This window comes from Peromyscus californicus, unplaced genomic scaffold, assembly GCF_007827085.1.
Source record: "Peromyscus californicus insignis strain IS unplaced genomic scaffold, ASM782708v3 Scaffold_21__1_contigs__length_65335640, whole genome shotgun sequence".
Classification (NCBI taxonomy): domain Eukaryota; kingdom Metazoa; phylum Chordata; class Mammalia; order Rodentia; family Cricetidae; genus Peromyscus; species Peromyscus californicus.
Window position 1 is genome coordinate 1,110,063 of NW_026294514.1, and position 27,390 is coordinate 1,137,452.

At 37.9% G+C, this 27,390-nt stretch overlaps 1 protein-coding gene across 14 annotated transcripts in view; it reads left to right on the forward strand.

Moving 5' to 3' along the window:
* Gulp1 (GULP PTB domain containing engulfment adaptor 1) overlaps positions 1-27,390 on the forward strand; it is a 265,532-nt gene that overhangs the window by 211,616 nt on the left and 26,526 nt on the right. For 12 of the 14 annotated variants that reach the window (XM_052749361.1, XM_052749356.1, XM_052749362.1 and 9 more), the window contains 3 exons: positions 17-88; positions 12,085-12,183; positions 21,907-22,044. In XM_052749361.1, coding sequence (XP_052605321.1) covers positions 17-88; positions 12,085-12,183; positions 21,907-22,044 — 309 coding nt within the window. The remainder of the gene's footprint in view (positions 1-16; positions 89-12,084; positions 12,184-21,906; positions 22,045-27,390) is intronic. The other 2 variants (XM_052749364.1, XM_052749363.1) reach the window with 1 other exon arrangement.

Sequence of the window (27,390 nt, forward strand, 5' to 3'; positions counted from 1 at the left end):
GGATGCTCGTGTTCAGTTTCTTGGCAGTACAGAAGTGGAGCAGCCAAAGGGAACAGAAGTTGTGAGAGACGCTGTGAGGAAGCTGAAGGTAGGTAAAGCTCTCAGAAAAATGGCTAGTGTATTGGTCTCTTGCCATCAGCAGATTGACGGATGTCCAAAACATGGATAACTGTGGTAGGTATAGCTCCACTGTCTTTAAATTACACTTAAATAACTACCATCTGTTAAAAGAGACATTTTAAAGTATAAACACATTCATACAGTTATTTTGCTGTACATACTATATTTTTATAAAGTATAATTTCTTACAGTCTCTAAAAGCTTTTAAGACCAAAGCATTTATATTCAGTGGTCAGCTTTATATTTCTTGGATAATATGAACCCATGCTCTAACTCAAAACTGGTAGAAACATCATAGAAATTTCTGACAGTTCAAGTATCATATATACCAGTTGAAAATATGGTTAGAGTTGATAATAAAGCAGAATTTTGTAGTGCTGCTATACATTAAGGATACCCCAATCATCCATGTCAACAGCAGTTTTAGAGGAGATTGTGTAACTAAGGGAGCAGAAGAAAATATTGATTGAACAGCCTAAGTATTATATTTCTTGAGAAAAAAATTATGCAGCTTCACGAACTCATGTTCAGCAAATTTCTTAATAAAATTACCATTACACACCACAAACATGTTTATATAATAGCCCACCTCTTAAAAGTCAGCCTCACTGAGATTTCATTTGGAAAAACTCCTTCAAGATGTCATGCATCTTCTTGTTGTAAGAGGATCACCAGACCACTACTTTATTTGCAAAGTTAACTTTTCTTCTCTTTGGTTGCTCTGACATTTTGGTGGGTGTAGGACAACCTTTCTGTGATCTTGGTTCTAGATCATATGCCCATTCCACAGGAATATTAGGCCCTGTGGTTTGTTCCAGGCAGAATTATGAACATTCAAAATTACTACTGTGTTTTTGAGAAGGTCAAATGAAGTATATGCAAAGTTTAAACTGAAGGAAAAGATCAGAATGAGATATGTACTACAGATAAAGAAATAAAGTAGACTATTTAGTCTTATAAGTAAACATTCTGTGGGATCCCAAGATAATATCACTCACATTTTGGAAAATGCTCTCATTAGCCATTTCTTTCCACTATTCGTTAGATAATGATTCATGCTCTTCTTCGTCTGAGCAACATTTTTAATCACTAATAGAAGGTTTTATTTAAAGACCTTGTAGTTTGTGGCAGCACTTAAAATATGATTGTATTTAATTGTTTTAATAGTGGTCCAAATCCTGGGTTAAGCACAACTTTACTACAACCAGAACATATCTTAAAAGAACTGTGATGTTGGCACTATTTCTTTATACCCTGGAAATTCTTCATTCAGTATCTCAAATATGAAACTAAAATGATTCAATTATATTATGACTATGCCAAAGAGATATTTGAACTTAAATGACTTCTAAAACTAAGACTAGTTTATATGTATTTTGTGAGGTTTTATATGGCATTTCTGTATAGTTTCATACTTAGAAATGAAGCCTTATTGAGGAATATAATGGACAATAACAAGACAATTAAAATGTATACTTAATGGACAGTAGCTTTTATTAAATGTGTATTTTTCAAAATTAATATGCATTTCATAAATAAATTATATTGGTTGAAAAATTTGTTTCTCAGGAAAATGAAAATAGGAGAGACTCTTGCACTAGTGGACATTAGCAAGAGGATGGTTTTTATATAAGTTTGTTGTAATTGCTTCTTTCTTGTTGTGTCAGGTCAGAAGCTATGATAAAATGTATCAATATTTATTACACATATTTTTTTAGTTTTGCTATCATATAGATATGGCCATAGGGTGGCGCTGTGGCTCCATTAGAAATAGAAACTACGAAATGTCCGTGACCCCATTTTGATTTTCTGCTTATGTTTCCCACACAAGTGTGTCCTGACTCTTTTAGTAAATACATTGTAATGTTGTGCTCAGATTTTTTTCCTCATGTAGTTAAAAATGTTATTTATATTTACTCTCTTTTCTAAGTTTGCATTTTTAAATATATTGGCTTCTGACATTAGGTAAGAATTAGAAATATAAGCATAATACTGGCTGATGGAACTCTTAAAGAATTTTTAGTTATGTTATTTTTATACTCCTGTACTTCATGACATCTGCTTTATTTTTAACAAAATGTTTCTAACAATTTGGTTATTCACTATTTTGTGACTATTAGAGAATTCATTGTTTATAAATTTCAAAGTAATAACTTGTGTAAGAATGAAAATACTTTCATATTCTGTTTGTCAAAACAGCATGTCATTTTTCTGTTTCTTAATTATGCTTTAGCCTGATATTTAAAAAGGCAGTAAGTATCTAAAAGTATGACACTATAAAACTCAGAGCTGTTATCATTATGAATTTTATTTTCAGAAGGGGTCTGATTCAACACAATCAGCTCAAACCCCTGGACTTAATGTGTGTTCACAATTTGTTATGTCTTAATATCAATACATACTGGGACATAGATATTAGCTCAACAGCCTCCCTGAGACATGAGCAGAGAAAACGTCTTTTGGCCCCAGTTTGAAAGGACTATCTCCTAGCTAAAGAGGTTCTGTTCAAGTATGTGAAACTGCTTCAATGTAATACAGCCTTGCGAGTCACTGTCAAGACGTAGTCATCAACCTAGGTCTTCATCATTGGATTTCACTCTGTGTAGCATAATTCTATTGTGTATTCACAATCTTTTTTTCTTAAATTGACCAATTATTATGTAGAACTTAGTTATATATAAACAGCATGATTATTAGGAATGTTTTAGCAGTTTAAGTGTAAGAAACACAAAGTGGCATAGACATGCTAAATAATTTACAGATGATGTGATAGTATACATAAGGGACCCTAAAAATTCTACCAGGGAACTCCTAAAGCTGATAAACACCTTTACCGAAGTGGTTGCATAAAAGATTAACTAAAAAAATAATAGTGGCTAGACTGATAAAGATATCAGGGAAACAACACCTTTCATAATAGCCTAATAGCCTCAAATAATATAAAATATCTTGGGGATAACTCCAGTAAGTGAAAGACTTGTATGATAAACACTTCAAATCTTTGAAGAAAGAATTTGAAGAAGGTATCAGAAGATGGAAAGATCTCCCATGTTAATGGATCGGTGAGATTAACAGAGTAAAAATGGCCACCCTACCAAAAAGCAATGTACAGATTCACAGTTGATCCTACCACAAGGACATTTGTTCAACAATGTTCTTTGCAGCTTTATTCATAATATCCAGAAACTAAAAACAACACAGATTTCCCTCAACAGAAGAACAGATAAAGAAAATGTGGTACATTTATACAATGAAGTATTATTCACCTATTTTAAAAAATGACAATGAAATTTGCATGCAAGATAGAACTAGAAGAAAAATCATCCTAAGTGAGGTAACCCAGATTCAGAAAAACAGATATGGTATATATTCACTAATAAGTGGATATTAGCCATAAAATTAATGATAACCAAGCTACAATCTTTAGACCCAGAGGGGTTAGGTAAAGAGGAAGGGTCTGGGGGACACAGGGATCTTCTTGGGAGGAGAAAATAGAATAGATTTTTATGGTCAGACTGGGGGTAGGTGGGAACAGGAGTGGGGGATCAGGTTGGGATGAAGTGGGGTAGAAAAAGAAAGTGCAAAGAGAGATGACTGAAATTGGAGAGCATTTGGTGGTAGTGTGGAAACCTACTGCAGTGGAAACTTCCTGAAATATATGAAGGTGATCCTAATATGAGCTCCTAGTAATAGGGTGTATGGAATTTCACCTGGCCATCTCTTGTAGTCAAGCAAGGTATCCAGTGGCCAGACTAGATTGCATTCAATTGAGTTGTTGACTAAGGGGGTCCCATGAAAATCCCTAAACAACTCAGGCTGTTGCAAAAACAAAGGGTTGCTGTCTACAAACTGACAACAGGACCCCATTGCCTAGGACAGCACCTGTACTCCTCAATGAACTTGAAGATATCAAAGCGGTGCCTACATGGAGCCCTCAACCCTATATTCTAGTCTCTTTGCTCTGGGAAGGTACTCGATAGGCTACAGAAAAAGAAACATGCACACCAATCCAGCCACAAAACCTCTGAACTACAATCTGTCCTGCCTGCATAATATGCTACGGCAATGGTGGCACAGAACTTATGGGAGTAGCCAGCAAATGTCAGATTTGACTTAAGTCCCCTCAATGAGAAGGAACCCATACCTGAGACTCCTTGGGTGACCAAGAACCAGAGAGTAGATAGCCCAGAGATACCTAGGGTTAAACCAAACTCTACTGGTCTAAAAAAATTCAATAAAATGATTCCTAATGATATTCTGCTATACTAATAGATCATTGCCTTATCCAGTCATCATCAGAGAGGCTTCCTCCAGCAGCAGAAGGGAACAGATGCCAAGACCCACAGTCAGACATTATGTGGAGATAGAGTCTAAATCTCCATCAAATCCTTCCCCTCAGTTCTCAGGGAATCCCACTGAAGAAGAGATGGAAAGATTGTAAGAGCCAGAGGGAATAGAGGACACCAGGAGAACAAGGCCCTCTGCATCAACTAAGCAAGGCACATATAAGCTCACAGAGACTGAAGCAGCAAGCATAGGGCCTACATGGGTCTGCACCAGATCTTCTGCATGTGTACTGTCGCTATTAGCTTAGTATTTTTATGGGACTCCTGACAGTGAGAACTAGTGGATCTCTGATTCTTGTGCCTGCTCTTAGGACTCTTTTCCTCCTGTTGGGTTGCTGTGTCCAACTTCAATGTGATAGTTCTTGCTTGATTGTATTGTCTTTTATTTTGTCATATTTGGTGGTTATCTCTTAGAAACCTGTTCTTTTCTAATGAGAGACAGAAAGGGAGTGGGTCTGGGGCAGAGGGTAGGTGGGGAGAAATTGGGAGGAGTAGAGGGAGGGGAACTATAATCAGGATGTATTGTATGAGAAAAAAATCCATTTTCAATAAAGGAAAAATACACATAAAGTAGCATAGGATTGCCAAATTATTGGACCAAAGTATTAAATTAATTTTCTTGCCCACTAACATATAGTAATGGAGTTAGATTTCACTTTTCAAAATGTCCTTTGAGAGACAGATGTATGGAAATTGCGTAAGGACAGCATCAAAGTCAGTGCTCTTTAAATTTTCATTGCAAGCTCTAAATAGCAGTGACATATGTTTAACTGACTTTATAATTTCAAATAGCATTTCATTTTTTCATCATTTTATTGGTACAAAGGCTGTGTTTTGATGCTGTATTATACTGGTGTATAGAATGCTTATGTTTCACATCCTTTGAACCTTTTTATTAGATTGTTCAAGTTACAAGGATAGATCATTCCATCTATGTAGATCTATAAAGGAAGGAATTCAGAAGAAAAATTGAGAGAGACATTTGTTAACAAGGTTGTTCAAGTATTTACAGTAAAATAATAAGAAAGAAAGAATGTAGCCAAGGATAAGAGAGCATCATGTCATGCACTGTCTCTCATCACTCCTGAATTAGAATAATTTTGGAACACCATTAAGAAGTCCACAAGAAAGAAAATCAAGGAGAGTTAAGATGGGAGCTTGCAAAGTCATGTGAGCAGTGAGCTTTACTTTTAGAAAAAAAAAAAAGCAGAGAGACATAATTATCAAATTATTGAAGATATAAAGCTGAGTGAGTCTAATTCTAGATACCAGACTTTTGCAAATATATTTTCAGCAATCATGTCACAAAACTGATGGGAACCTTGATATACATAAAAATGAATCGAAAATTTTTATATTTTAAATGTAGAAAATGTGATGTTAAGCTGGGTGGCAGTGGCCCACACCTTTAATCCCATCACTCAGGAGGCAATGCCAGGTGGATCTCTGTGAGTTCAAGGCCAGCCTGGTCTACAGAGTGAGCTCCAGGACAGCCAACAAAACTACACAGAGAAACCTTGTCTCGAAAAAACCAAAAAAAGAAAAAGAAAAAAGAAAGAAAGAAAAAAATGTGATGTTACAGGAAGTGGTCTGAGTGCAAGGGGGCAAGTGTGGCTTTCAGGCTGCTTGTTACCAGCCCGTTTCATAGCTAGGGTGTTTAAGGACGTTAGGAAATGGAGTTTGGGTTGGATGAGAACTGAGAACTCAAGGCTCTTTTAGCACTGTTAACTTCGTCTTGACATGAAGTAGGGGAGGGATGCCAGAGGCTTACAACAGCTGGATAGTTCTTTTTCTTGTCTGAACATCCTCCCTTTCTTGGGGCTCTCCCTTTTCCAGTCCTCCTCCTCCTGAGTGTGTGTGTGTGTGTGTGTGTGTGTGTGTGTGTGTGTGTGTGTGTGTGTTTGCATGTGTAACATCAACACTCTTTCTTTCCTCTCTTCATTTCTTCCATTTACTTTTTTCTTTCTAAACAGAGAAGTTTTAAATACTGACTGTAGCAAGAGTTTCGTAAAATACAAGGTTACATGATTCTTGTCCAAGGTCACAGGAATTGCTGTTTCCAGATGGTGAAAGGGCCTTGGAAGCCACGGTATGACCCTGCAAGCAGCAACAAGGTGGCTTTTCTCAGGTGGCCTTCTGTAGTTACAGAACACTGAACAACTGGTACTTTAATGCTTCGTGCATGGAAACCTCAGAATTGCTTAATTATGCTAAGTCAGAAGGATAGTACAATTGGAAAAGAAAGCTAATACACATTCTTTGAGGGAGAGCTGGAATAACTTTTGGATTGCATGGAAGCAAAACACGTTTCTTAAAGACCTAAAAGTATTTGGCACACGTTGGATGTCATGTGTACACTGTAAGGCTTCTAGAGACAAAAGAAAAAATAATAACTAAGCAGCTTATGTTCAAAGGAATCCAGGAAAGAGCAGGCTGAAAAATTATGCCACCCAAAGTGGAGTAAAACAAATAGCACCAGCTGGGATTCGAAGGCAGACACTTCAAGGCACTCCTGTAGGCATTAATTATGTTCCTCTCTGTGGTAGTGCAAAGACGTGAAATAAGAAGGCTTTGAACACTCTGCCTTGGGAACAACTATACCATGCATGCTCACATCTGCCCTAAATTAGAGTGAATTACACAATGCAAATAAATAGGACACACAAGAGCCCTGGAGCCCTGCCCAACCTCACATCTGATCCGTTTGAATCAAGTTCAGAGGACTTTCCATATGCTGAAAATGAGTTGTAGAAGCTCTGGGAATGGGGTGAGCAATCCTACTACTTTAAAAGTCTCCTTCTTTTTCTTTTTTTAAAAAAGTCATATGGAGGGAAGGAGATAAGGAAGAAAATAGGGAGTCAGAGGGGTTGCCAGCTGAAACCAGAACATCCAGTGAACTAAAGAAAGTAGGGAGTTGGACAGAAACTGGGACACCCAGTGAACTGTGGATTCAGGTAAGTAGCAAATAAACTAAAAAGAATTACAAAATAGTGCCCAGGACATACTGATTCTAATAACACATATATGCTGTATGTGTGTGCATAGATAAACATTTGTGTGTATTCTAATATTAAAATTTTGTAAACATGTCCACTGTTTAATACTCAAATTCAATTGGAATCTTATTTTTTTGTTCAGTAAATCTGGAGAAACTGGGGAGAGATAGGCAGAAACTTCCTCTGACTGAGAGCAGAACCGCTTTGATTTTCTTTTAGATTTTTACAGAGATCCTAATAAATGTATACATGTGCTTTAATGAGTGGAAAGACATAACACCACATCTATGTAGTGAGAAACCATTGTGTCTCCAAGATGCTGGCTGTGTTTATGATTCCAGAGCACACGTGCCTCCAAACAGGAGTCATTCATGTGTAAAATGACTGGAGCTCTTAGCTTTGGTTCAGTTATGTCAGTTGGTGTCATCTTTGTTGGTTTGGATGATAAGACGGTGTACACAACTAGGTAGGTGTCACTCAACAGCAGATGAGCAGCAAATTCTGAGAACGTATTAAAATAAAATTATCTCAAAATGAAGTAATCTCTACCTACCATCCCACATGCTTTTTTTGCTGGTTGGTACACATTCAGTCTTTTAAATATCATGTCAGAAATGTATGAAAATCAAGGTTTTGGGGTTTTTCTGCGGGGCAGGTTGTTGTATAATGATTAGGATCAGCGAGGCATGGTGGCTCATACCTGTAATCACAGCACTTGAGAGGCTAAAGCAGTGGATTGTCATAAATTGGAGCCCAGCCTGGATCTACATAATGATTCTAGGCTGGCATGGAATACAGAAGAAGAGCTTGTCTCAAAAGGAAAAGTCAAACAAATGAACAAAAATGCTGTGGGATGGTCTGTATGTCAAATGTGTTACTGATTGGTCAATAAATAAATCACTGATTGGCCTGTGGCCAGGCAGGAAGTATAGGCGGGACAAGGAGGAGAATAGAGCTGGGAAGTGGAAGGTGAACTGCCAGCCGCCATGATGAGAAACAGCATGTAAAGATGCCGGTAAGCCATGAGTCATGTGGCAAGGTATAGATTAATGGAAATGGATTAATTTAAGCTGTAAGAACAGTTAGCAAGAAGCCTGCCACGGCCATACAGTTTGTAAGCAATATAAGTCTCTGTGTTTACTTGGTCGGGTCTGAGCGGTTGTGGGACTGGCGGGTGGCAGAGATTTATCCTGACTGTGGGCCAGGAAGGAAAACTTAGCTACAAATGGCGTCCAACGTGTTGGCAAGAGTTTCCACCTAAAACCTGAGTAAAAAGATTCTAAAACGGAGCTAAAAACAGCTCCTAGTTGTCTCTTTTAAGCTAGCGGCAGCCTGCGTGTTTGAGCTACTATGGCGGGTTCCTGGCGTGCATGCTCGACCTGCAGTATGGTGGGAATGAGGCCTCTGCAAGTGGCACATTAAGCTGTGCTGTGGGATGTTCTGTATGGCAAATGTGTTGCTGATTAGTCATTAAATAAAACACTGATTGGCCATTGGCTAGGCAGGAAGTGTAGGCGGGACAAGGAGGAGAATAAAGCTGGGAAGTGGAAGGCTGAGTCAGAGAGACACTGCCAGCCGCCACGATGACAAACAGCATGTGAAGATGCCAGAAAGCCACGAGCCATGTGGCAAGGTATAGATTTATAAAAATGGATTAATTTAAGCTGAAGGAACAGTTAGCAAGAAGCCTGCCATGGCCATACAGTTTGAAACCAATACAAGTCTCTGTGTTTACTTGGTCGGGTCTGAGCGACTGTGGGACTGGCAGGTGATAGAGATTTGTCCTGACTGTGGGCCAGGCAGGAAAACTCTAGCTACAAATGGCGTCCAACGTGGTGGCAAGAGTTTCCACCTAAAACCTGAGAAAAGATTCTAAAACGGAACTAAAAACAGTTCCTAATTGTCTCTCTCAAATGAGCGGCAGCTGCCTGTTTGAGCTACTGGTGGGTTCCTAGCGTGCGTGCTCGACCTGCCTATGGCGGGAATGAGGCCTTTGCAAGTGGCACTTTGAGCTGCATAGTGGATTTAGCCTTTGCTGGTGCAGAGCAAAAGGGGAGGTTTCTGGGCTACACGCTGCTTGGCTAAAAGCATAGACCCCCGATAGCTCCCAGAGCTGGCGGTAAACCATGGCCATGTTGGGAAGCTGAGGTGGGTGGATCCAGCAGCCACAGCTGCTGCAGTTTAAGGCAATAGATTCACAATAAGACAGATTCAGATGTAATAGTTTACAATGTGTGTACAAGATACGTAGGCTTGAAAGAGAAAAAAGATGATATATAGAGTTATAGAAACAAATACATAGTTTTAAAAAATAAAGCCTTTAAAGAGACAGTAAAGGTAGTATAAAAAATAAGCCACGTAAAAATGGATATTACACAGAGAATCTGCATTGTGTTGTCTTTGGGACTTTTAACTGCAGAAAAATATTTGATTGTAAAAGCTGTTGAGTTATGCCAAAATGTATATTTTAAAGGTACCTTGACTTCAAAATTTGAATATAAGGATATGTTACTTTGGAAAGGAGACTCTGCTTTTGTTCCCACAGAAAGCCAGAGGCTATGGATTTGTTCCAGATTAAGATACATCAGGTTTGACCACCCAAGACCCCCTGAAAGGTCTCTGATGACACCATGGCCCAGAGGATCCAACATCCAGAATGGTTTGAAGGCAACTGGCTCAGACGATATACCCTCATGGACTTTTCCATGATCCTAAAATTTTCTTTGTATCCCCATAAGATACAGCGCCCCCCTCCAGCAGGAAGTAGTAAGAGAAGCTACGCCCAAATTCCCAAATTATATGTAATTTTACTTTGTTAAGGTTAAAACCTTCCTTTTTTTTTAAAAAAAAAAAAGGGGGGGGAAGTGCTGTGGGATGTTCTGTATGGCAAATGTGTTGCTGATTAGTCATTAAATAAAACACTGATTGGCCATTGGCTAGGCAGGAAGTGTAGGTGGGACAAGGAGGAGAATAAAGCTGGGAAGTGGAAGGCTGAGTCAGAGAGACACTGCCAGCCGCCACGATGAGAAACAGCATGTGAAGATGCCGGAAAGCCACGAGCCATGTGGCAAGGTATAGATTTATAAAAATGGATTAATTTAAGCTGAAAGAACAGTTAGCAAGAAGCCTGCCATGGCCATACAGTTTGAAACCAATACAAGTCTCTGTGTTTACTTGGTCGGGTCTGAGCGACTGTGGGACTGGCAGGTGATAGAGATTTGTCCTGACTGTGGGCCAGGCAGGAAAACTCTAGCTACAAAGCTGTGTGGTGGATTTAGCCTTTGCTAGTACAAAACAAAACAAAAAAAAGAGGTTTCTGGGGCTACACGCTGCTTTGATAGAAGCATAAACCCACTATTTCTGAGAGTTGATGGCTCCCAGAGCTGGTGGAAAACGTATCACCGCCATGTTGGGAAGCTGAAGTGGGCGGAGCCAGCAGCGCCAGCGCAGTTTCAGGCTTAGAAGGCTGCAGTTCAAAGCAATAGGCTCAAACTAATATAAAAAAATAAGCCACGTAAAGATGGCTACCACACAGAGAATCTGGATTATGTTCTCTTTGATATTCGTAACTGAAGAAAAACATTTGATTACAAAAGCTGTTGAGTTATGCCAAAATGTATATTTTAAAGGTACCTTGACTTCAAAATTTGGATGTAAGGATATGTTGCTTTGGAAAGGAGGCTCTGCTTTTGTTCCCACAGAAAGCAAGAGGCTATGGATTTGTTCCAGATTAAGATACATCAGGTTTGACCAGCCAAGACCCCCTGAAAGGTGACACCAAGGCCCAGATGATCCAACATCCAGAATGGTTTCAAGGCAACTGGCTCAGACGATACAGCCTCACGGACTACTCCATGATCCTAAAATTTTCTTTGTTTCCCCAGAAGATACAGCGCCCCCTTCCAGCAGGAAGTAGTAAGAGAAGCTACGCCCAAATTCCCAAATATAGCAAGCTGACTTTGGAGATATGTAAAGGTTAAAACCTTCCTTTTTAAGAAAAGAAAAGGGGAAGTGCTGTGGGATGGTCTGTATGTCAAATGTGTTACTGATTGGTCAATAAATAAATCACTGATTGGCCCATGGCCAGGCAGGAAGTATAGGCGGGACAAGGAGGAGAATAGAGCTGGGAAGTGGAAGGCTGGACTGCCAGCCGCCATGATGAGAAACAGCATGTAAAGATGCCGGTAAGCCATGAGCCATGTGGCAAGGTATAGATTGATGGAAATGGATTAATTTAAGCTGTAAGAACAGTTAGCAAGAAGCCTGCCACGGCCATACAGTTTGTAAGCAATATAAGTCTCTGTGTTTACTTGGTCGGGTCTGAGCAGTTGTGGGACTGGCGGGTGGCAGAGATTTATCCTGACTGTGGGCCAGGCAGGAAAACTTAGCTACACAAAAACCAAAGGAAAAAGAAAAAGTAAGTCACTGCAAGTGAAGCTGAATTACAATGGCCTGGCAGACAGAGAGGGTTACTGAGCAAAACTGTTTCTGTGAGATGCTTTGTAATGGGCAGCACCTGAATTTATGAATGTCTGTCATGGACACAAACTCCAAATGTACATTTGTGATCATTTTCCACAGGAACAGAATCATAACTTTGTGAATTTCTTTGTCATTTGTAGTTTGCAAGACACATCAAGAAATCTGAAGGCCAGAAGATTCCTAAAGTTGAATTGCAAATATCAATTTATGGAGTAAAAATTCTTGAACCCAAAACAAAGGTAAGGCTTGTTTTTGAGAGTTGTGTTGCCCTATTTTTCAGCCAGTGACAATTACATGTATTTTCATGGATATTTAAAATTTGTTGCTAACTTTAAATGTTTGGTTCTTAGTGATTTATTTAAATGTATATAGGAATTTGGGGAAGGGAACAACTTTTGGAATCTTGGAGCATCTATTCTATAGCCTATGCCCCACACATAATAACATATAAAGTATGTTCAGTACTGGTAGTACCAGTATTTAGAGATTTCTATTCACTTTATGTTCAAGATGCATATGATATGGTTTGCTGGGTACGAGAAAAGGCAAAGGTATATTAAAAAGTCCTTTCTTGTAAATACAATTGATGTGTATAAGTTTTCTAGGGCAGCTATGACAAAATACCAAAGGCTGGATAACTTAAACAATGACAACTTTGTGGTCATGAGCCTAGAATCTCAATATCCATCTGTCCACAAACTCAGTTTCCTCCATAGACTCCTCCCTTGGCACAGCTGGCTGCTGCATCTTCACGTGCATACACACTTCAGATTCTTTGTATGTCTGAGTTTTATTTGTTAGTTTTGTTTTGTTTTTAATAAGGACACCAGATTGAATTAAGGATCATACAATGCCTTTATATGAACCGAATTTCCTGTATAAATGCCTTATCTTCAATTAAAAGCAAACCTTAAGCAGTTTCATGTTTGTATCAACATATATTAATTATACACAATAATGGGTTTCATTATAACATTGTCATACATATATACAATGTATTTTGATCATAGTTATTGCAATTGCCTTTTTTGTTTTCTTCCTACTCCCAGCAGTTCCCTTTCTCTGCCCCTAATCAGTCCCCCTCTACTTCCTTCTTCCTTTTTTTCCCAATGAGTTTTATTAGTATTGCTTATAGGAACATGGTGAAGGGCTATTCACTTTATCATTTGCTCTCCCCTGAAGAAAAGGTCTCTCCTTTCACCATAGACTCACTATAGATTCTGTTGAAGTGCTGGGAATTTGTGTGCCTCTTACACTGCTCAGAAGATTTGTGTTAGAACCAGTCTTGGGTAGGTCTTGTGTGGGTAATTACAGCTGCATTGAGTTCAGAATGCACCAGGCATGCCATACTCAGAAGCCGGTATCCCACATCTCTCCATCCCTTCCCATGGCTCTTACATCCCCCTCATCTTCTGTGAGACCCCAGAGTCCTGGAGGGAGAGATATAGATATGTAACTTACAGATGAGTACTCAGCAATTACTTTTCTTCATCATTTCAGCAATCTCGAGTCCATGCAGCTACCACTGAACTGCAAAAACAAGTTTTTATGGCCCAAATTGACAACGCTAATCTATGGGCATAAGTGTAGTTATTTAGGAGGTGATTTGGTGACACATTATGTCATTCAGTAAACAACAGCAGTGATTTCCTTACTAGGACTTACGACTTCTATGTCTATGGGCTTTGACCAGGTCTACAGTGCCAGACAGGAATTCTCTCCTCTGGAGAAGACTTCAAATTCAATCAGAAAGTGGTTGGTTGTCCCTATGATATAAACTTGCCACAGTTGTACCAGTGGGCTCATCTTGCCTGTCCAGTTGATAGTATAGCATGCAAGGACTGGACTTAGTAAGACTGCATTGCAGTTCTTCCTTAGCAGCCTGCATAGCACCTCCTGGCAGTGTGAGAGCAAGCCAGTAGGAAGAAAGCTCCCGGTGAGGTCCAACTTGATTTTTCCATGTCCTGTGGCTGACACTTATGGCATTTTCAGGAATAGGTTTTTGCCATCTATTCTGTTGGACAGCAAACAACAGTGGCAATAACCTTTTTATCTGGTGTCCTCAGGGGAATCCTTGATCAACAACTCACAGGAGGTAACCTACCTCTGACACAGGGATTTTCATTTAATGACTTATGTTTCCCAGGAGCAGCTTTATCTATCTATGCAGGGTCCGTCCACTTAAACTCATTGTTTTTATATTTTATACTTTTAAGCTGTCTTACCAATTTTCAGTCTTCCTTAGGGTTTTTCATGTATCGTTAGTTTTAGTTGATCTTCTCCCTTGACCCCTTTGTTTCTTCCATCTCTTTAGCACCCTCCCCATTCAGTCCTTGCACCCCAGTAGTAAGTCTTTAAGTCAGACAGTACGCAGAAGCACCCATCAGCATGAGCAATGAGGCTTAAAGGCCAATATAAAAATGATAGGGAGATTTTCTAATTGGCTACAGCTGGATGTCTGCCTTATTTAGACATGGTACAATGATCTGGCTGCCGGTGATTGGTTAAAACCCAGCTGTATGTAATTGGCTGAAGCTGCACTGTTTGTATTATGTCAAGTTAGGCTATTTAGTTCTCTTGGCTTGTAGTTTGTTAGGTAAGAAACGAAATAGGCAAACAGCATCAAACTAGTGAGCCCCTGCTTATTTCATTAAACATTTCTGATACAGTTGTAATTTGCCATATTGGGAATGAGTTCTTCAGGCAGAAGAAAATGAGGTCTAAGGCCCGACATTGTCTACAGAATCCTAAACTTATTTTTAAAATTTATTTTATTTATGTGAATGGGTGTTTTGCCAGCATGTGTGTCTATAGCACTGCTTGCATGCATGGTGCTGATAGAGGCCAGAAGAGGACATTAGATCCCCTAAAACTGGAGCTACATATGGTTGTGGGTGCTGAGAATCAGACTCTGGTCCTCTGGAAGAGGACCTTAACTGCCATCTCTCCAGACCCAGAATCCTAATCTTTTCATGTATTTGTAAATAGTTGAGGGATCTTGGCATGGATACACATGTGGTTCCTTTACCGTTATAGAACGATGGTGTCCTTCAAATTCAAGGCCTGAATTTGAGACTTGTTAATACACCTTGTAGTGATCTCCTATTGTACACCCCCAGTTAAACAATAAATAAAGCCCTGAAGGCCTTAGTTACATCTGTTCCAATATAACTGCTGCTGAAAACAAAAAATTGAAGTGATGGAGAGTGAGAGTGTCATTACAGGCCACCATCGTATATGTAGATTGCTTAGATATAAGATAATTAAAAGTGAGGCTCATTTCCCAAATGGGTGGTTTGGCTGAGAAAAACTCGTCAGGCATATGACATGTGCAAAAAGGACAATCGACCAAGAGAGTAACAAGTACAGGGCTATAGCGTACACTTCACTCGTATCCTGTAATCAGCTTAGTTCCTATCAGTGTACACTTAGCATGATCCAAATGCTTCATTGTTCTATACTTAAAATATTTAGACAATACAAGTACAATTAAATAGAGCATGTACAGATAATTTCTTTAGTCTTTTCAATTGAGTAATGCTGTGGGATGGTCTGTATGTCAAATGTGTTGCTGATTGGTCAATAAATAAATCACTGATTTGGTCAGTGGCCAGGCAGGAAGTATAGGTGGGACTAACAGAGAGGAGAATTGAGAGAACAGGAAGCTGGGTGAGAGAGACAGTGCCAGCCGCCATCAGGATAAGGAAGATGTAAAGTACCGGTAAGCCACAAGCCACGTGGCAAGGTATAGATTAATAGAAATGGATTAATTTAAGATGTAAGAACAGTTCGCAAGAAGCCTGCCACGGCCATACAGTTTGTAACCAATATAAGTCTCTGTGTTTACTTGGTCGGGTCTGAGTGGCTGTGGGACTAGCAGGTGAGAGAGATTTGTCCTGACTGTGGGCCAGACAGGAAAACTCAAGCTACAAATGGCGCCCAACGTGGGGCAAGAGTTTCCACCTAAAAACTGAAAAAAAAAGATTCTAAAACGGAGTTAAAAACAGTTCCTAATTGTCTCTCTCAAATGAGCGGCAGCTGCCAATTTGAGCTACTGGTGGGTTCCTAGCATGCGTGCATGCTCGACCTGCAGTATGGTGGGAATGAGGCCTCTGCAAGTGGCACATTAAGCTGCATGGTGGATTTAGCCTTTGCTAGTACAAAACAAAAGAGGTTTCTGGGCTACACGCTGCTTGGATAAAAGCATAGACCCATGATAGCTCCCAGAGCTGGCGGAAAACGTACTACCGCCATGTTGGGAAGCTGAGGTGGGCGGAGCCAGCAGCCACAGCTGCTGCAGTTTAAAGCAACAGATTCACAATAAGACAGATTCAGATGTAATAGTTTACAATGTGTGTAAAAATATACGTAGGCTTGAAAGAGAGAGAAAAAGGAATATGTACAGTTATATAAAGAAATAAATAGTTTTTTAAAATAAAGTCTTTAAAGAGACAGTAAAGGTAGTATAAAAAATAAGCCACATAGAGATGACTATTACACAGAGAATCTGGATTGTGTTGTCTTTGGGATTTTTAACTGCAGAAAAACATTTGATTGTAAAAGCTGTTGAGTTATGCCAAAATGTATATTTTAAAGGTACCTTGACTTCAAAATTTGGATATAAGGATATGTTGCTTTGGAAAGGAGACTCTGCTTTTGTTCCCACAGAAAGCCAGAGGCTATGGATTTGTTCCAGATTAAGATACATTAGGTTTGACCAGCCAAGACCCCCTGAAAGGTCTCCAATGACACCATGGCCCAGAGGATCCAACATCCAGAATGGTTTCAAGGCAACTGGCTCAGATGATACAGCCTCACGGACTACTCCATGATCCTAAAATTTTCTTTGTTTCCCCAGAAGATACAGCGCCCCCCTCTAGCAGGAAGTAGTAAGAGAAGCTACACCCAAATTCCCAAATATACCAAGCTGACTTTGGAGATGTGTAAAGGTTAAAACCTTCCTTTTTAAGAAAAGAAAAGGGGAAGTGCTGTGGGATGGTCTGTATGTCAAATGTGTTGCTGATTGGTGAATAAATAAATCACTGATTGGCCCGTGGCCAGGCAGGAAGTATAGGCGGGACTAACAGAGAGGAGAATTGAGAGAGCAGGAAGCTGGGTGAGGGAGACACTGCCAGCTGCCATCAGGATAAGGAAGATGTAAAGTACCGGTAAGCCACAAGCCACGTGGCAAGGTATAGATTAATAGAAATGGATTAATTTAAGATGTAAGAACAGTTCGCAAGAAGCCTGCCATGGCCATACAGTTTGTAACCAATATAAGTCTCTGTGTTTACTTGGTCGGGTCTGAGTGGCTGTGGGACTAGCAGGTGAGAGAGATTTGTCCTGACTGTGGGCCAGGCAGGAAAACTCAAGCTACAGAGTAATAATGTCATATCCTCAGAAAAGTACAACATATAAAGACTTAAGACAATCTATTTTGGTCCCACTAATAAATAGTATGAGGGATCTGTCGCTGTGTGAGACTGAGGATGGATATGTATGGACCAGTGCTACCAGGAGTAGTTGAGAAGACTGTGAATTACAAATTTTTATTTAACCTGTTGTGTGCTGCATGATTTTAATCTGCCTTTTATAAGACAGTATTTCTGTGAATGAACAATAGGGAAAAGTTCTCTAAAGGAATCCAACAATCAGTTCAGACATCTCTTTCTTCTCTCTTGGCTTTTTGACCCTTTGGCGAAATACTTCTTATTGATCCCAGTAAGGAGTATCCTCCAGTTGGTCCTAGCTGCTTCATTAGGTTTTGATATTTTACCTGGGAATGAAGTCATTTTTCCCTTAACTTTAAAATATGACAATAAGCCGGGCGGTGGTGGCGCACGCCTTTAATCCCAGCACTCGGGAGGCAGAGCCAGGCGGATCTTTGTGAGTTCGAGGCCAGCCTGGGCTACCAAGTGAGTTCCAGGAAAGGCGCAAAGCTACACAGAGAAACCCTGTCTCGAAAAAAACCAAAAAAAAAAAAAAAAAAAATGACAATAGAATTACAAAAAAAAAAAACATTTAAAAGGACAGGGAAAGAAGAAAGAAAAGAGAGAAGGTGCTAATAGTTGATTATTGTCTAGCAGAAACAAAAAAAATATTCTAATTAGACTGTGAAATCGATTTTAGTGTAGACCAAATCTGTAATTTGTGAAAATCAGAGTAAAGGCAAGATGGGCAAGAAGCTGAATGATGTTCACCTGTGTTGTTCTTGTTACTGGATAACCCTGTTTTCAGATTTCTGCCAGTTAAGGCCTCTCATTGCCAGCTTGTCAGTCTGTCATTCTGTCTCCTAAACTGTTCTTGTCAAAGTCTATGATTTTCACAAGTAAACTCCATCAGTAAAATGTCGGTGCAACAGGATTTGATGGAACATCACTAGTGAATTAACTTTTGATCATTCCTAACAGCCTTACTCAGATCAATAATATCAGTGTCCATCCTTATCCCAGACCTTCAGCTCCCTCTGCTGAACAGCATCTTACAAAGGGACTGTTGTATGCTCTCCTCAAAAGTGTTCATGTACAGGAAGGCTTGACTGTGTGCATGCACAGGAAGACTTAACTGTGTGCATGTATAGGAAGATTAGACTGTGTGCATGTATAGGAAGACTAGACTGTGCGCATGTGCAGGAAGACTTGACTGTGTGCATCTACAGGAAGACTAGACTGTGTGCATGTGCAGGAAGACTAGACTTTGCACATGTACAGGAAGACTTGACTAAGTGCACATACAGGAAGTGTCGTCTTTTAATTCCATTGAAAAAATAAAAGCTACTCAGGGAGTTATAAGCTCTGTTAAACACCAGTGTCCCCAAGACACTGTTGGAATGTTGATGTCTGCAATCATATTGTACCTCTGAGAATCAGTTCTCATGAGAAGTCAGTCATGTGGTATGTTTGAGAGGAAGGAGATGAGGTGAAAGGAGAGAGTAATATATTTCACCAGAAACTCTCACACACACGAATTTAGAAACCACTACTTCAAGAGAAATAAATGAATCTAATAATAAAAGTCACTTTAGTTAAGTTGGAATTTATGAAAAAGATCAATTAGACATGAGGCTCTTAAATTTATTTATAGATATATGCGTAAGAGGTGGGATTTTTAAATACACTATTAATCAAGAATGACCTTTCTTTATAGAAATTATTTCTTTCCCACTTGTGTGGGTAAAATTGAAATAAATACAATCTCTGTAGCAGTTATCACCTATGCTTTTCTCATTTCTACTTCCGTTAATTATTCTGTAAATGAAGCATGTGGTTCTGGAAACAGTGGGCACAGAGAGAAACACATACTAATCTTTTTTATTTCAGCTGTAATGAACAGTATTGATTATAAATATATGTGTGTTTTGTTGGTATTGTTCCCAAGTCTCTTTATCACATCTCACAAAATTAGTTCTAGATTTAATATACATGAATTTTATCACAAGGTGGACTGTGTAACTCTATACAGGAAAAATTATCCTTAAATGCAAGAAGTTCTGAGTTCAATCCTCAGTACCTAAAATGAAAATCAAAGCAAGAGAATGAAGGTATAGTCCTCAGCTCTAGTCTTCTTTCTTAGGAAGATGACTTTGCTAACTGCCTTAATTTGTTTGATTGTTGCTGTGGTAAAATACTACAACAAAAGCAGTGTAAGGAAGAGTTTTTACTCACTGTTCCTGTTACAGTCCGTAGTGGAGGAAGACAAGACAGCATTTATTGACGCATCCTGTGACATTATGTCCTCAGACAGAAGACAATGATGAAGGCATGTTAATATTCAGCTTCCTTCTCTACGTTATGCATTCTAGAATATCCTGCCCAGGGAATGGTCCCACCCACAACAAACACGAGTCTTTCCACATTAATTAATGTAATCAATACAGTTACCTACTGATACGCCCAGGGGCCTGTTTCCTAGTGTGATCCTTGGGTTTTCTCAAGGTGACAGTTCACACAAATCATCACACCAATATAAACAAACCAAATATCCTACGTGACCATACTGGTTGGGTGGATAAAAAATGGCACATTCCACCACTTGCTACAGAATGATGTGTTTATCCTATAAGTAAGTAGAAATAATAAATCATTTTTTCTGAACCATATAACAATAATTATACAGTTATACAGTTGTATAGTCATTATTTTCTGAACTGTATAATGATAAGAAGGAAATGTAGCATAAACATGGTTATATAGTTACTAATGATATATACTAGCTATCAGTATTCAGAAACTGCAGTATGGCTCAGGGTGGTTATTTGATTGACTGTATTAAAACAAAATATATGTCAATATGAAAAAATGTTTGCAGTATCAGAAAAAAATATGGGAAAAAAATCTGAGACATACACGGTCATTGTTTATCTCAACATTAGGGGCAAGAAAGAGTAGATGCCCTCATCAATAGCCTATTGACAAAAAGAAGAAGAATATGAAAGTAGGAGAGAGACTTTTAGAGAAGAGAAAGGATGGGGTAGCAGAACTTACAGTTGACAATGGGCTAGATATGATGAAAGTATGTTCCATGTATGTATGGACTGTCACAATGAAGCCAATTATTCTTTACAGTTAGCATGCTCTAGTTAGGAAAGCCTACATACTACTCTTTCTAGCACTACCGCTCTCTCCTGTAGAAGTGTATAGATCAGGAATGTCAAAGCATATTAGCCACACCAGTATCTTTCCCATTTCATAATTAAGCTCATCCAGCAGATACTTAGTGACCTGTCATTCAGCTGACACTCGGGGGATAATGCATTGCTACAGATTTATCCTCTTAGCATTTATTATCTGTGACATTTAAGTTCTCATTTTCAGTCTGATAAACAAAGTAGAAATAAGAATGGTAGATTATATCAAAGCAAGTATGCATGTAAAATGCAGAAAGATAAGATTCTATGCCATCATTGTTACAGATTTTGATGACAATCTTTGAGTTTCTGATTCAACTGCAATAAATACAGGAAAAAATGTTTATAGCAGACACTCTGGTGTTTAAAATTGCAAAGACATTCACCTAGTCAGCTTTGGATGAAACTACATCTTTTACAGCACCCACCAAATGTGATGACCAGAGTTTCTGACTGACATTGTGTGTTATAATGCACTTTGAAATAAAGAATGCATATAGCTTGAGTAAAAAACAGAATTATTGATTATATTTTATTTTCATCACTTACAATTAAGTATAACATAACGTAAAATTTTTTTTCTGACCCCAGTGTGTTTCAGAAAACTATGGTCATAAACAGATAATATTGATGATGATCCTGAGTTTCATAGTTCGGTGGTATGTGGATGTATGTATGTGTTTGTGCACCCATGCTGCTACTCTGTCTGTTTGGTTGAGTAGTTGTCTTTCTGCCTATTACAAGCCCTAATTCAGTCATCTGCAGGCTGTCGTGTTAACAGCTCTTTGCTATCAAAGTTGCAAGGATGACCTTCCTGTAAAGAAAAGGCCCAGGAATGAATGAATAAGCATCCAGACCTGGTATTTAATGAGAAAACTCTGGATGAGTTATTGTTTGGGGCTTGTTGAACTTGTGCAGAGGTGGTTCTGTTCTAGACGACACTGCTAATTATTACCAGTACAAGAAAATGCAAAGAATTTGGCAGAATTTGTTCTTTTAGAATTATTTTAATTGTATCCTCTTATGTAAATATTCAAGGTTTAAAGAATATGGTTTTTAAATATCCTTTGTACCTGAGAAACCCTGTGACCCACTGATCCTCCTTTTTTCCAGTATGTAGTGGTGTGTGCACCATTGCAGTGAATGTCTTGTTTCAACATTGAGTCAGGAGTTTCATCTCCATCATGTGTGTATTTGTTTATATTTAAGGCATGTGCAATTATAAGAACAAGGGTTGGCAGGTGACTGCTATGCTTTCAAAACTGTAAGATGTATTATTGACACAGCCGACATTTCAGAATGAACTACATTCATTTATTTCCGTTCATGTTCGCAGGAAGTCCAACACAACTGCCAGCTTCACAGAATCTCATTTTGTGCAGATGATAAAACAGACAAGAGGATATTCACTTTCATATGCAAAGATTCCGAGTCAAATAAACATTTGTGTTATGTATTTGACAGTGAAAAGTGTGTAAGTATGCCAGATGTTTTGGGGCGGTTTGTTCTCTTTTCCAAGCCAGGGATTGTCTTGTTTCCGGCATGAACAAAGTATTTGGAAATGAATAAGGCCTGCAAATGCTTAACTGCATTAATAGGTTCATCCTGTCATGAGAACAGCCTTCAGGATTTCATCCTAACTAAATGCTTATGTTCATTAACAAAAGCTCGCATGCAAATTTCTTTCATTAGAGCATCATGGCTACTTTTATATGTTTGCATTTATATCAAAATAGTGTAGTCTATTTTAAATGTTAATCTAAAGGTTATTGACTAATGTCTGCATGATGTAAAGAGGAGCAGTGAGCAAAGTGAGCTTTTCCTAGAATATGAGGAATTTAGTGACAACAAATATTTTAAGCTGAGGAATAAATGCTGTATGCCTTCTTAAATTGTTTCCAATTCTTTGAAAATTGCTTTTTGGTGTTTATTATTCAGAACACTTAACATAAGTAGTGGTGTTGAGGCCCCTTCCCCGTGTGTGTGTGTGTGTGTGTGTGTGTGTGTGTGTGTGTGTGTGTGTGTACTATGAATGAATTCTGAGGTTCTTAACATGTAAGGGTGTTTGAGAAATTCTGAAATGCAACAATTCCTTAATCATCCAACATCTTAAGGAAAACCCTGTGTCTTGCTTATAAGTGTAAGCTAATTTTCATAGCCAAGTCTGCATTCTGTTATAAAACCTAATCTGAGCACATATTGCAGCCATTGATGGCGTCAATGGAAAACCATCCAACCTCAACAACATTGTTGGATTAAAATGGAAATAGAACTAAACTCATTTAGATTCTATTTTTTCCTTGTTCTCAAAAATAGAAAATTACTAATGTCATGATTAGGTGGTTTATTTATCTGGTTTTTCCATGTGGACTTTTTGAAAATAAATACCTGTTTACTTCATACTTATTTCTTACACCAGGTGGATAACAGATACCCAGCAATATTTTTTCTTGATGGAAAATACAGTGTTTAAATTTACTCAAAGTAACTAAGTTATTTCCTACATCTTTTAAATTTTAGAGCTCTTAAAAAACAAGTTCATGTGGTGACTATTTGGCATCACATAAGATCTATTTGGAATTTTGTAAATGTTATAGATGATGTAAACATCATCTGAAAAGTATGCTTCTCAACGCAAGTCAGTATTCTACAGACAAGAAGGGACTTTACATGGAGACCACATTATTTATAATTCACCCCACTTCACAAGTGCACCATAGTTGCATATTCCTATGCTTCCTCAGCATGTTGTTTGCATTTTGTTTGTATGATTGAGAATATTAAAGCAGATATTCCTAAAGTAATTTATATTTTAAGATATAACTCTCTTTTAGCATTTACACCAAAGCAATAAACTCAGTTTTCTTTCATCCATGCCTTGAACATGGAAATCAACTTCCTTGGAATCCTCTGAAATGGTTCATAATTAGAATTCATAATAAATACCAACATTCTTATAATTATGTACTATTTCATAATCTTTCCTTGATACCCATCTAAATCTATTATGTTCATAAAGCAAAACTGTGTTTCTTATATAGCTACATCATATTTTTTAAAGTATAGGTCTTTTTTTTTAACCTCAAGGACAATTTTATTAGAGTTTAATTGCTGAACTTATATGGAAGGCACGTTATAAATCCCAGCATCTGTCTGGAGGAGGAGAACGGTAAAGGGATAAAACCCTCCATTTGAGTTGCTGACGTGAGGCTTGCCACATGAGGAAGAGGGCATTAGAGAAAGAACAAAGAAGCTCAAAGTGTTGGGAAAAGGATGCTTTAGAAAGATAAAAAGAAAATGAGAAATATTAACACTTTTATGAGTAATTCGGAAAAAGGGGCTGACTTACAAAGCTGTGTGCTGTGGTCCAGTAAGCTACCGCATAGGGGCCTAAAATTCTGGGAAAGGAAGATGTAGTCTCTCAGCGAACCCACCTTTCTAAGAGTGGGCCTGCTTTCATGTGCTCAAAGACGAACTGTTTCCTCAGTTGTATTGTATTTTTTCACTACATGTTTAATTATATCTCTAATTAAAATATGAACATAAATGTAATGTTGACTTGATCTATATGCAGAAATTTTGACATGCCACCCTTTCTAATTAATAACAATAAATAATATTAGTTATTATAATGAATTAATCATAGAATATTAAAATGACTATGAATTTTAGCCTTATTGATAGAATACATTCATTTAAAAAAAAGAAAGAAAAATCAAGGCTGCAGAAATTGTTTACCCATGTGACATTTAATAACAGAATGATGGAGAAATCTAAGTCTTCCGAGTTGCATCCTTGTTCTCAATCTCTTCACATTAAGACATACCCCTTCTCCATAGTGACAGGAGAAGCAAAAGAAGCCAGAATTTCACAGCGAGAAAGCTTGCCCTCCTGTCACCCCCCAGGCAACAAGACTTCTTTTTGCTTTCATTTTCTTCCTGGAATTGTGTCTAAGATAACGCCTAAATTTGGGGTTGTAAATTTCTCAAATTTGTCAGTAGCCCAAAATACCTTAGATTGAACCAAATATCACTCTTCATATCAGGAAACAGAAAATCTTAAAGTAAATGGAAAGAGTTAACTAATAGGTTGTAACATGAGGAAGCCAGAGATGCTGGATTTTAAAACAATGACTAGAACAATCAACCATCTTAAAATGTAAAAAAAAAAAAGAAATTATGAACACAATTTTTAAAAATCAGTGTCTTATTAAAAAATAAAAATAGCTAATCAAGCTGAGTGGTTGTAGCACACGTCTTTAATCCCAGCACTCAGGATGCAGAGGCAGGTGGACCTCTGAGTTTGAGGCCAGCCTGGTCTACAGAATGAATTCGAGGACAGACAGGACTATAAAGAAAAATCCTGTCTCAAAAAACAAAAACAAAACAAAAAAAGGAAAGAGGAGGGTAATCTAATCAAAGATATAGAAGAAATAAGAGCTAGACCTGGAAGTCTGACAAATGAAAGACAGATACAAAAATTGTAAAATTAACCTAGTAAAATATTTGTAGACCGGAAACTAAATAATTTATGAAGAAGATGACAGATGTGTATTTTAGTTGAAAGGCACACCGTGTTCACAGATTGGAACACTCAGTGCTATATGTTTGCACATGTTTCTATTTAAACCTGTTACAGGTTTCATTCAAGTCTTTGAATCACAGTAATAGCTTTTGTACTGTAGACAAGATTACTATAAATTTACATGAATGCAAAAGAACTGGAATTGTTCAAGCAATTCTGAAAAATAGCAGTAACAAGCAAAACATGAATCTACCTTATATAGAGGTTTCTTTATGGTTCTGTAAGTGAGAGACATCCAGGGCCATAGAACAGACTGTAGAACACAGAAAGAAAATACACAAATACATGCTTCCCTGGTTTTTGATAACAGTACAAAAGCAGAATGGTAAAGATAGTTTTTGCTTATTTTTCTTTTTAAGACATGGTTTTATTCTTTGTCCCAGGTTGGCCTGGAATTCAGTAGTTACTCCAAGTTGCTATTGAACTTGTGTTCTTTCTGCCTCTGTCTGCAGTACATTGCTCCTGCAAACACACTTCACCATGCTCAGTAAAATTAGATAGCCTTTTGACACAAACTGTGGGTTCATATGGTCAGCTCATGCCAACAAAATGTATCTCAAACATCATCTACACACTTACTGAAAATCTACCATGGACTTAGATGTAAAGTGTACAACTGTATTTACTGGAAATCCACTATGGGCTTAGATATAAATGTACAACTGTAAAACATTTGGGGGGAAAAGCAGGAGATAGTCAAGTTATGTAAAGAAGTTTTAGACTTCGCAATCAAATCAGGATCTATAAATGGATGAAAAGAAAACTTGTAGTTTACTAAAAGTACTTTTTCCCAAAAAAAAAAAAAAATACCTCATTTTTTCAGGCTTGGAAATTTATAAAAGTAGGCAAACTAAAAGTCAACATGAAAAGCATTATTTGAAAGGCAAGTTTTAGACATTGAAAAAACTGAATAATACATGAAAAATTATGACTCTTTTATGCATGTAGCAGAAACCTCAAAATATTCAACAAAGTAATTTGAGAAATGCAAGGAGAAACAGGCAAATCCACAATTATAGAGAAAGCCTTCTGACAGGTAAAAGGGTATCTGGGCACTTCTTACATGAGTACATTGGACCATGCGATTTTCAGGTGTTCTCTAAAGCGATCAAGAATGAGTAATAATTTGATTATTTATATACATTTGCCATGATGTTTTGTACCTGATAAACAGAATAGGATTTTAACCATCCATGAGACATTCACTAAGTATGTATTATTCAGCACCCACCCTAATGGAAAGACAATAAGGACAATGACAATTGTGACCACTGCCATTGTCCCAGGAACGTGGCCATTAAGAGTGCAATTAATGACTGTTATTGTGGATGTGGCGATGACTCTCAAGGATGATTTGGCAGCATACACTGGTGTCCGTGGTATTTGACACAGGAATTATCTTTCTGATAAAACATCTTAAGTGAATGCTGTCAAACATGGGAGGAGAGGAAGAAAACTGTAAGGAAATACTAGAAATGCAAATGCTTAAAAGGACAGTGAATAGTCAAGTATGCTAAAACCATTCAAGAGAATGTTGCCTTTAAAATGGCATTTGTGGAGCTTACAGAATAATGCTTCAAAGGTGAGAAAAATGCAGCATTAAACTAGTACATTGTATGCCATCGTGTAGGGACCCCAAATGTTTAATGGTTATAGACTACCTTTTATGGTTTAAAACAAAAGAAGGAAAGAAAAAAAAGAAAGAAAACTTATGCTTTCTACCTTCCAGTTTAGGTAAGTTTTTGCTTTGCATTCATTTTGAAACATTCTTTTCCATCGTAAACTAAGAAAATATTTCTGCTGAAGTCACATGAGCTTTGTACAATAGCAACCTAGACTTAAGTCTTGATGTCATTTAAAGCTAAAGTATTTTAGACCTCTTTTTGAAGACTATTTACATAAATGTTTTAGGTTTAAGAATTTTTTAAAGTATTGTAAAAGTTAGTAAGGAATTACCCTCCCGAAAAAACTGCTTACATTTTGCCCTGTAAATTTGCCCTGTAAAACTTCCACAAATAAATAAATAAATGTCAAATTATAAAGTAGTGATAGACAGAGGTAGTTTAAACTAAAGCAATACAAATTACAGATTCAGGTTTTCAGTTTCTTTGGAAGTCACTGTAGTGTGCACAGTGCTCTGCCACATCTTAGACTTGCTGCAGAAAACAAATTTGACTCCACCTTCAAAATCCCAAAGCCAAATACTCATGGATATTTAACTTGATTAAATAAAGTC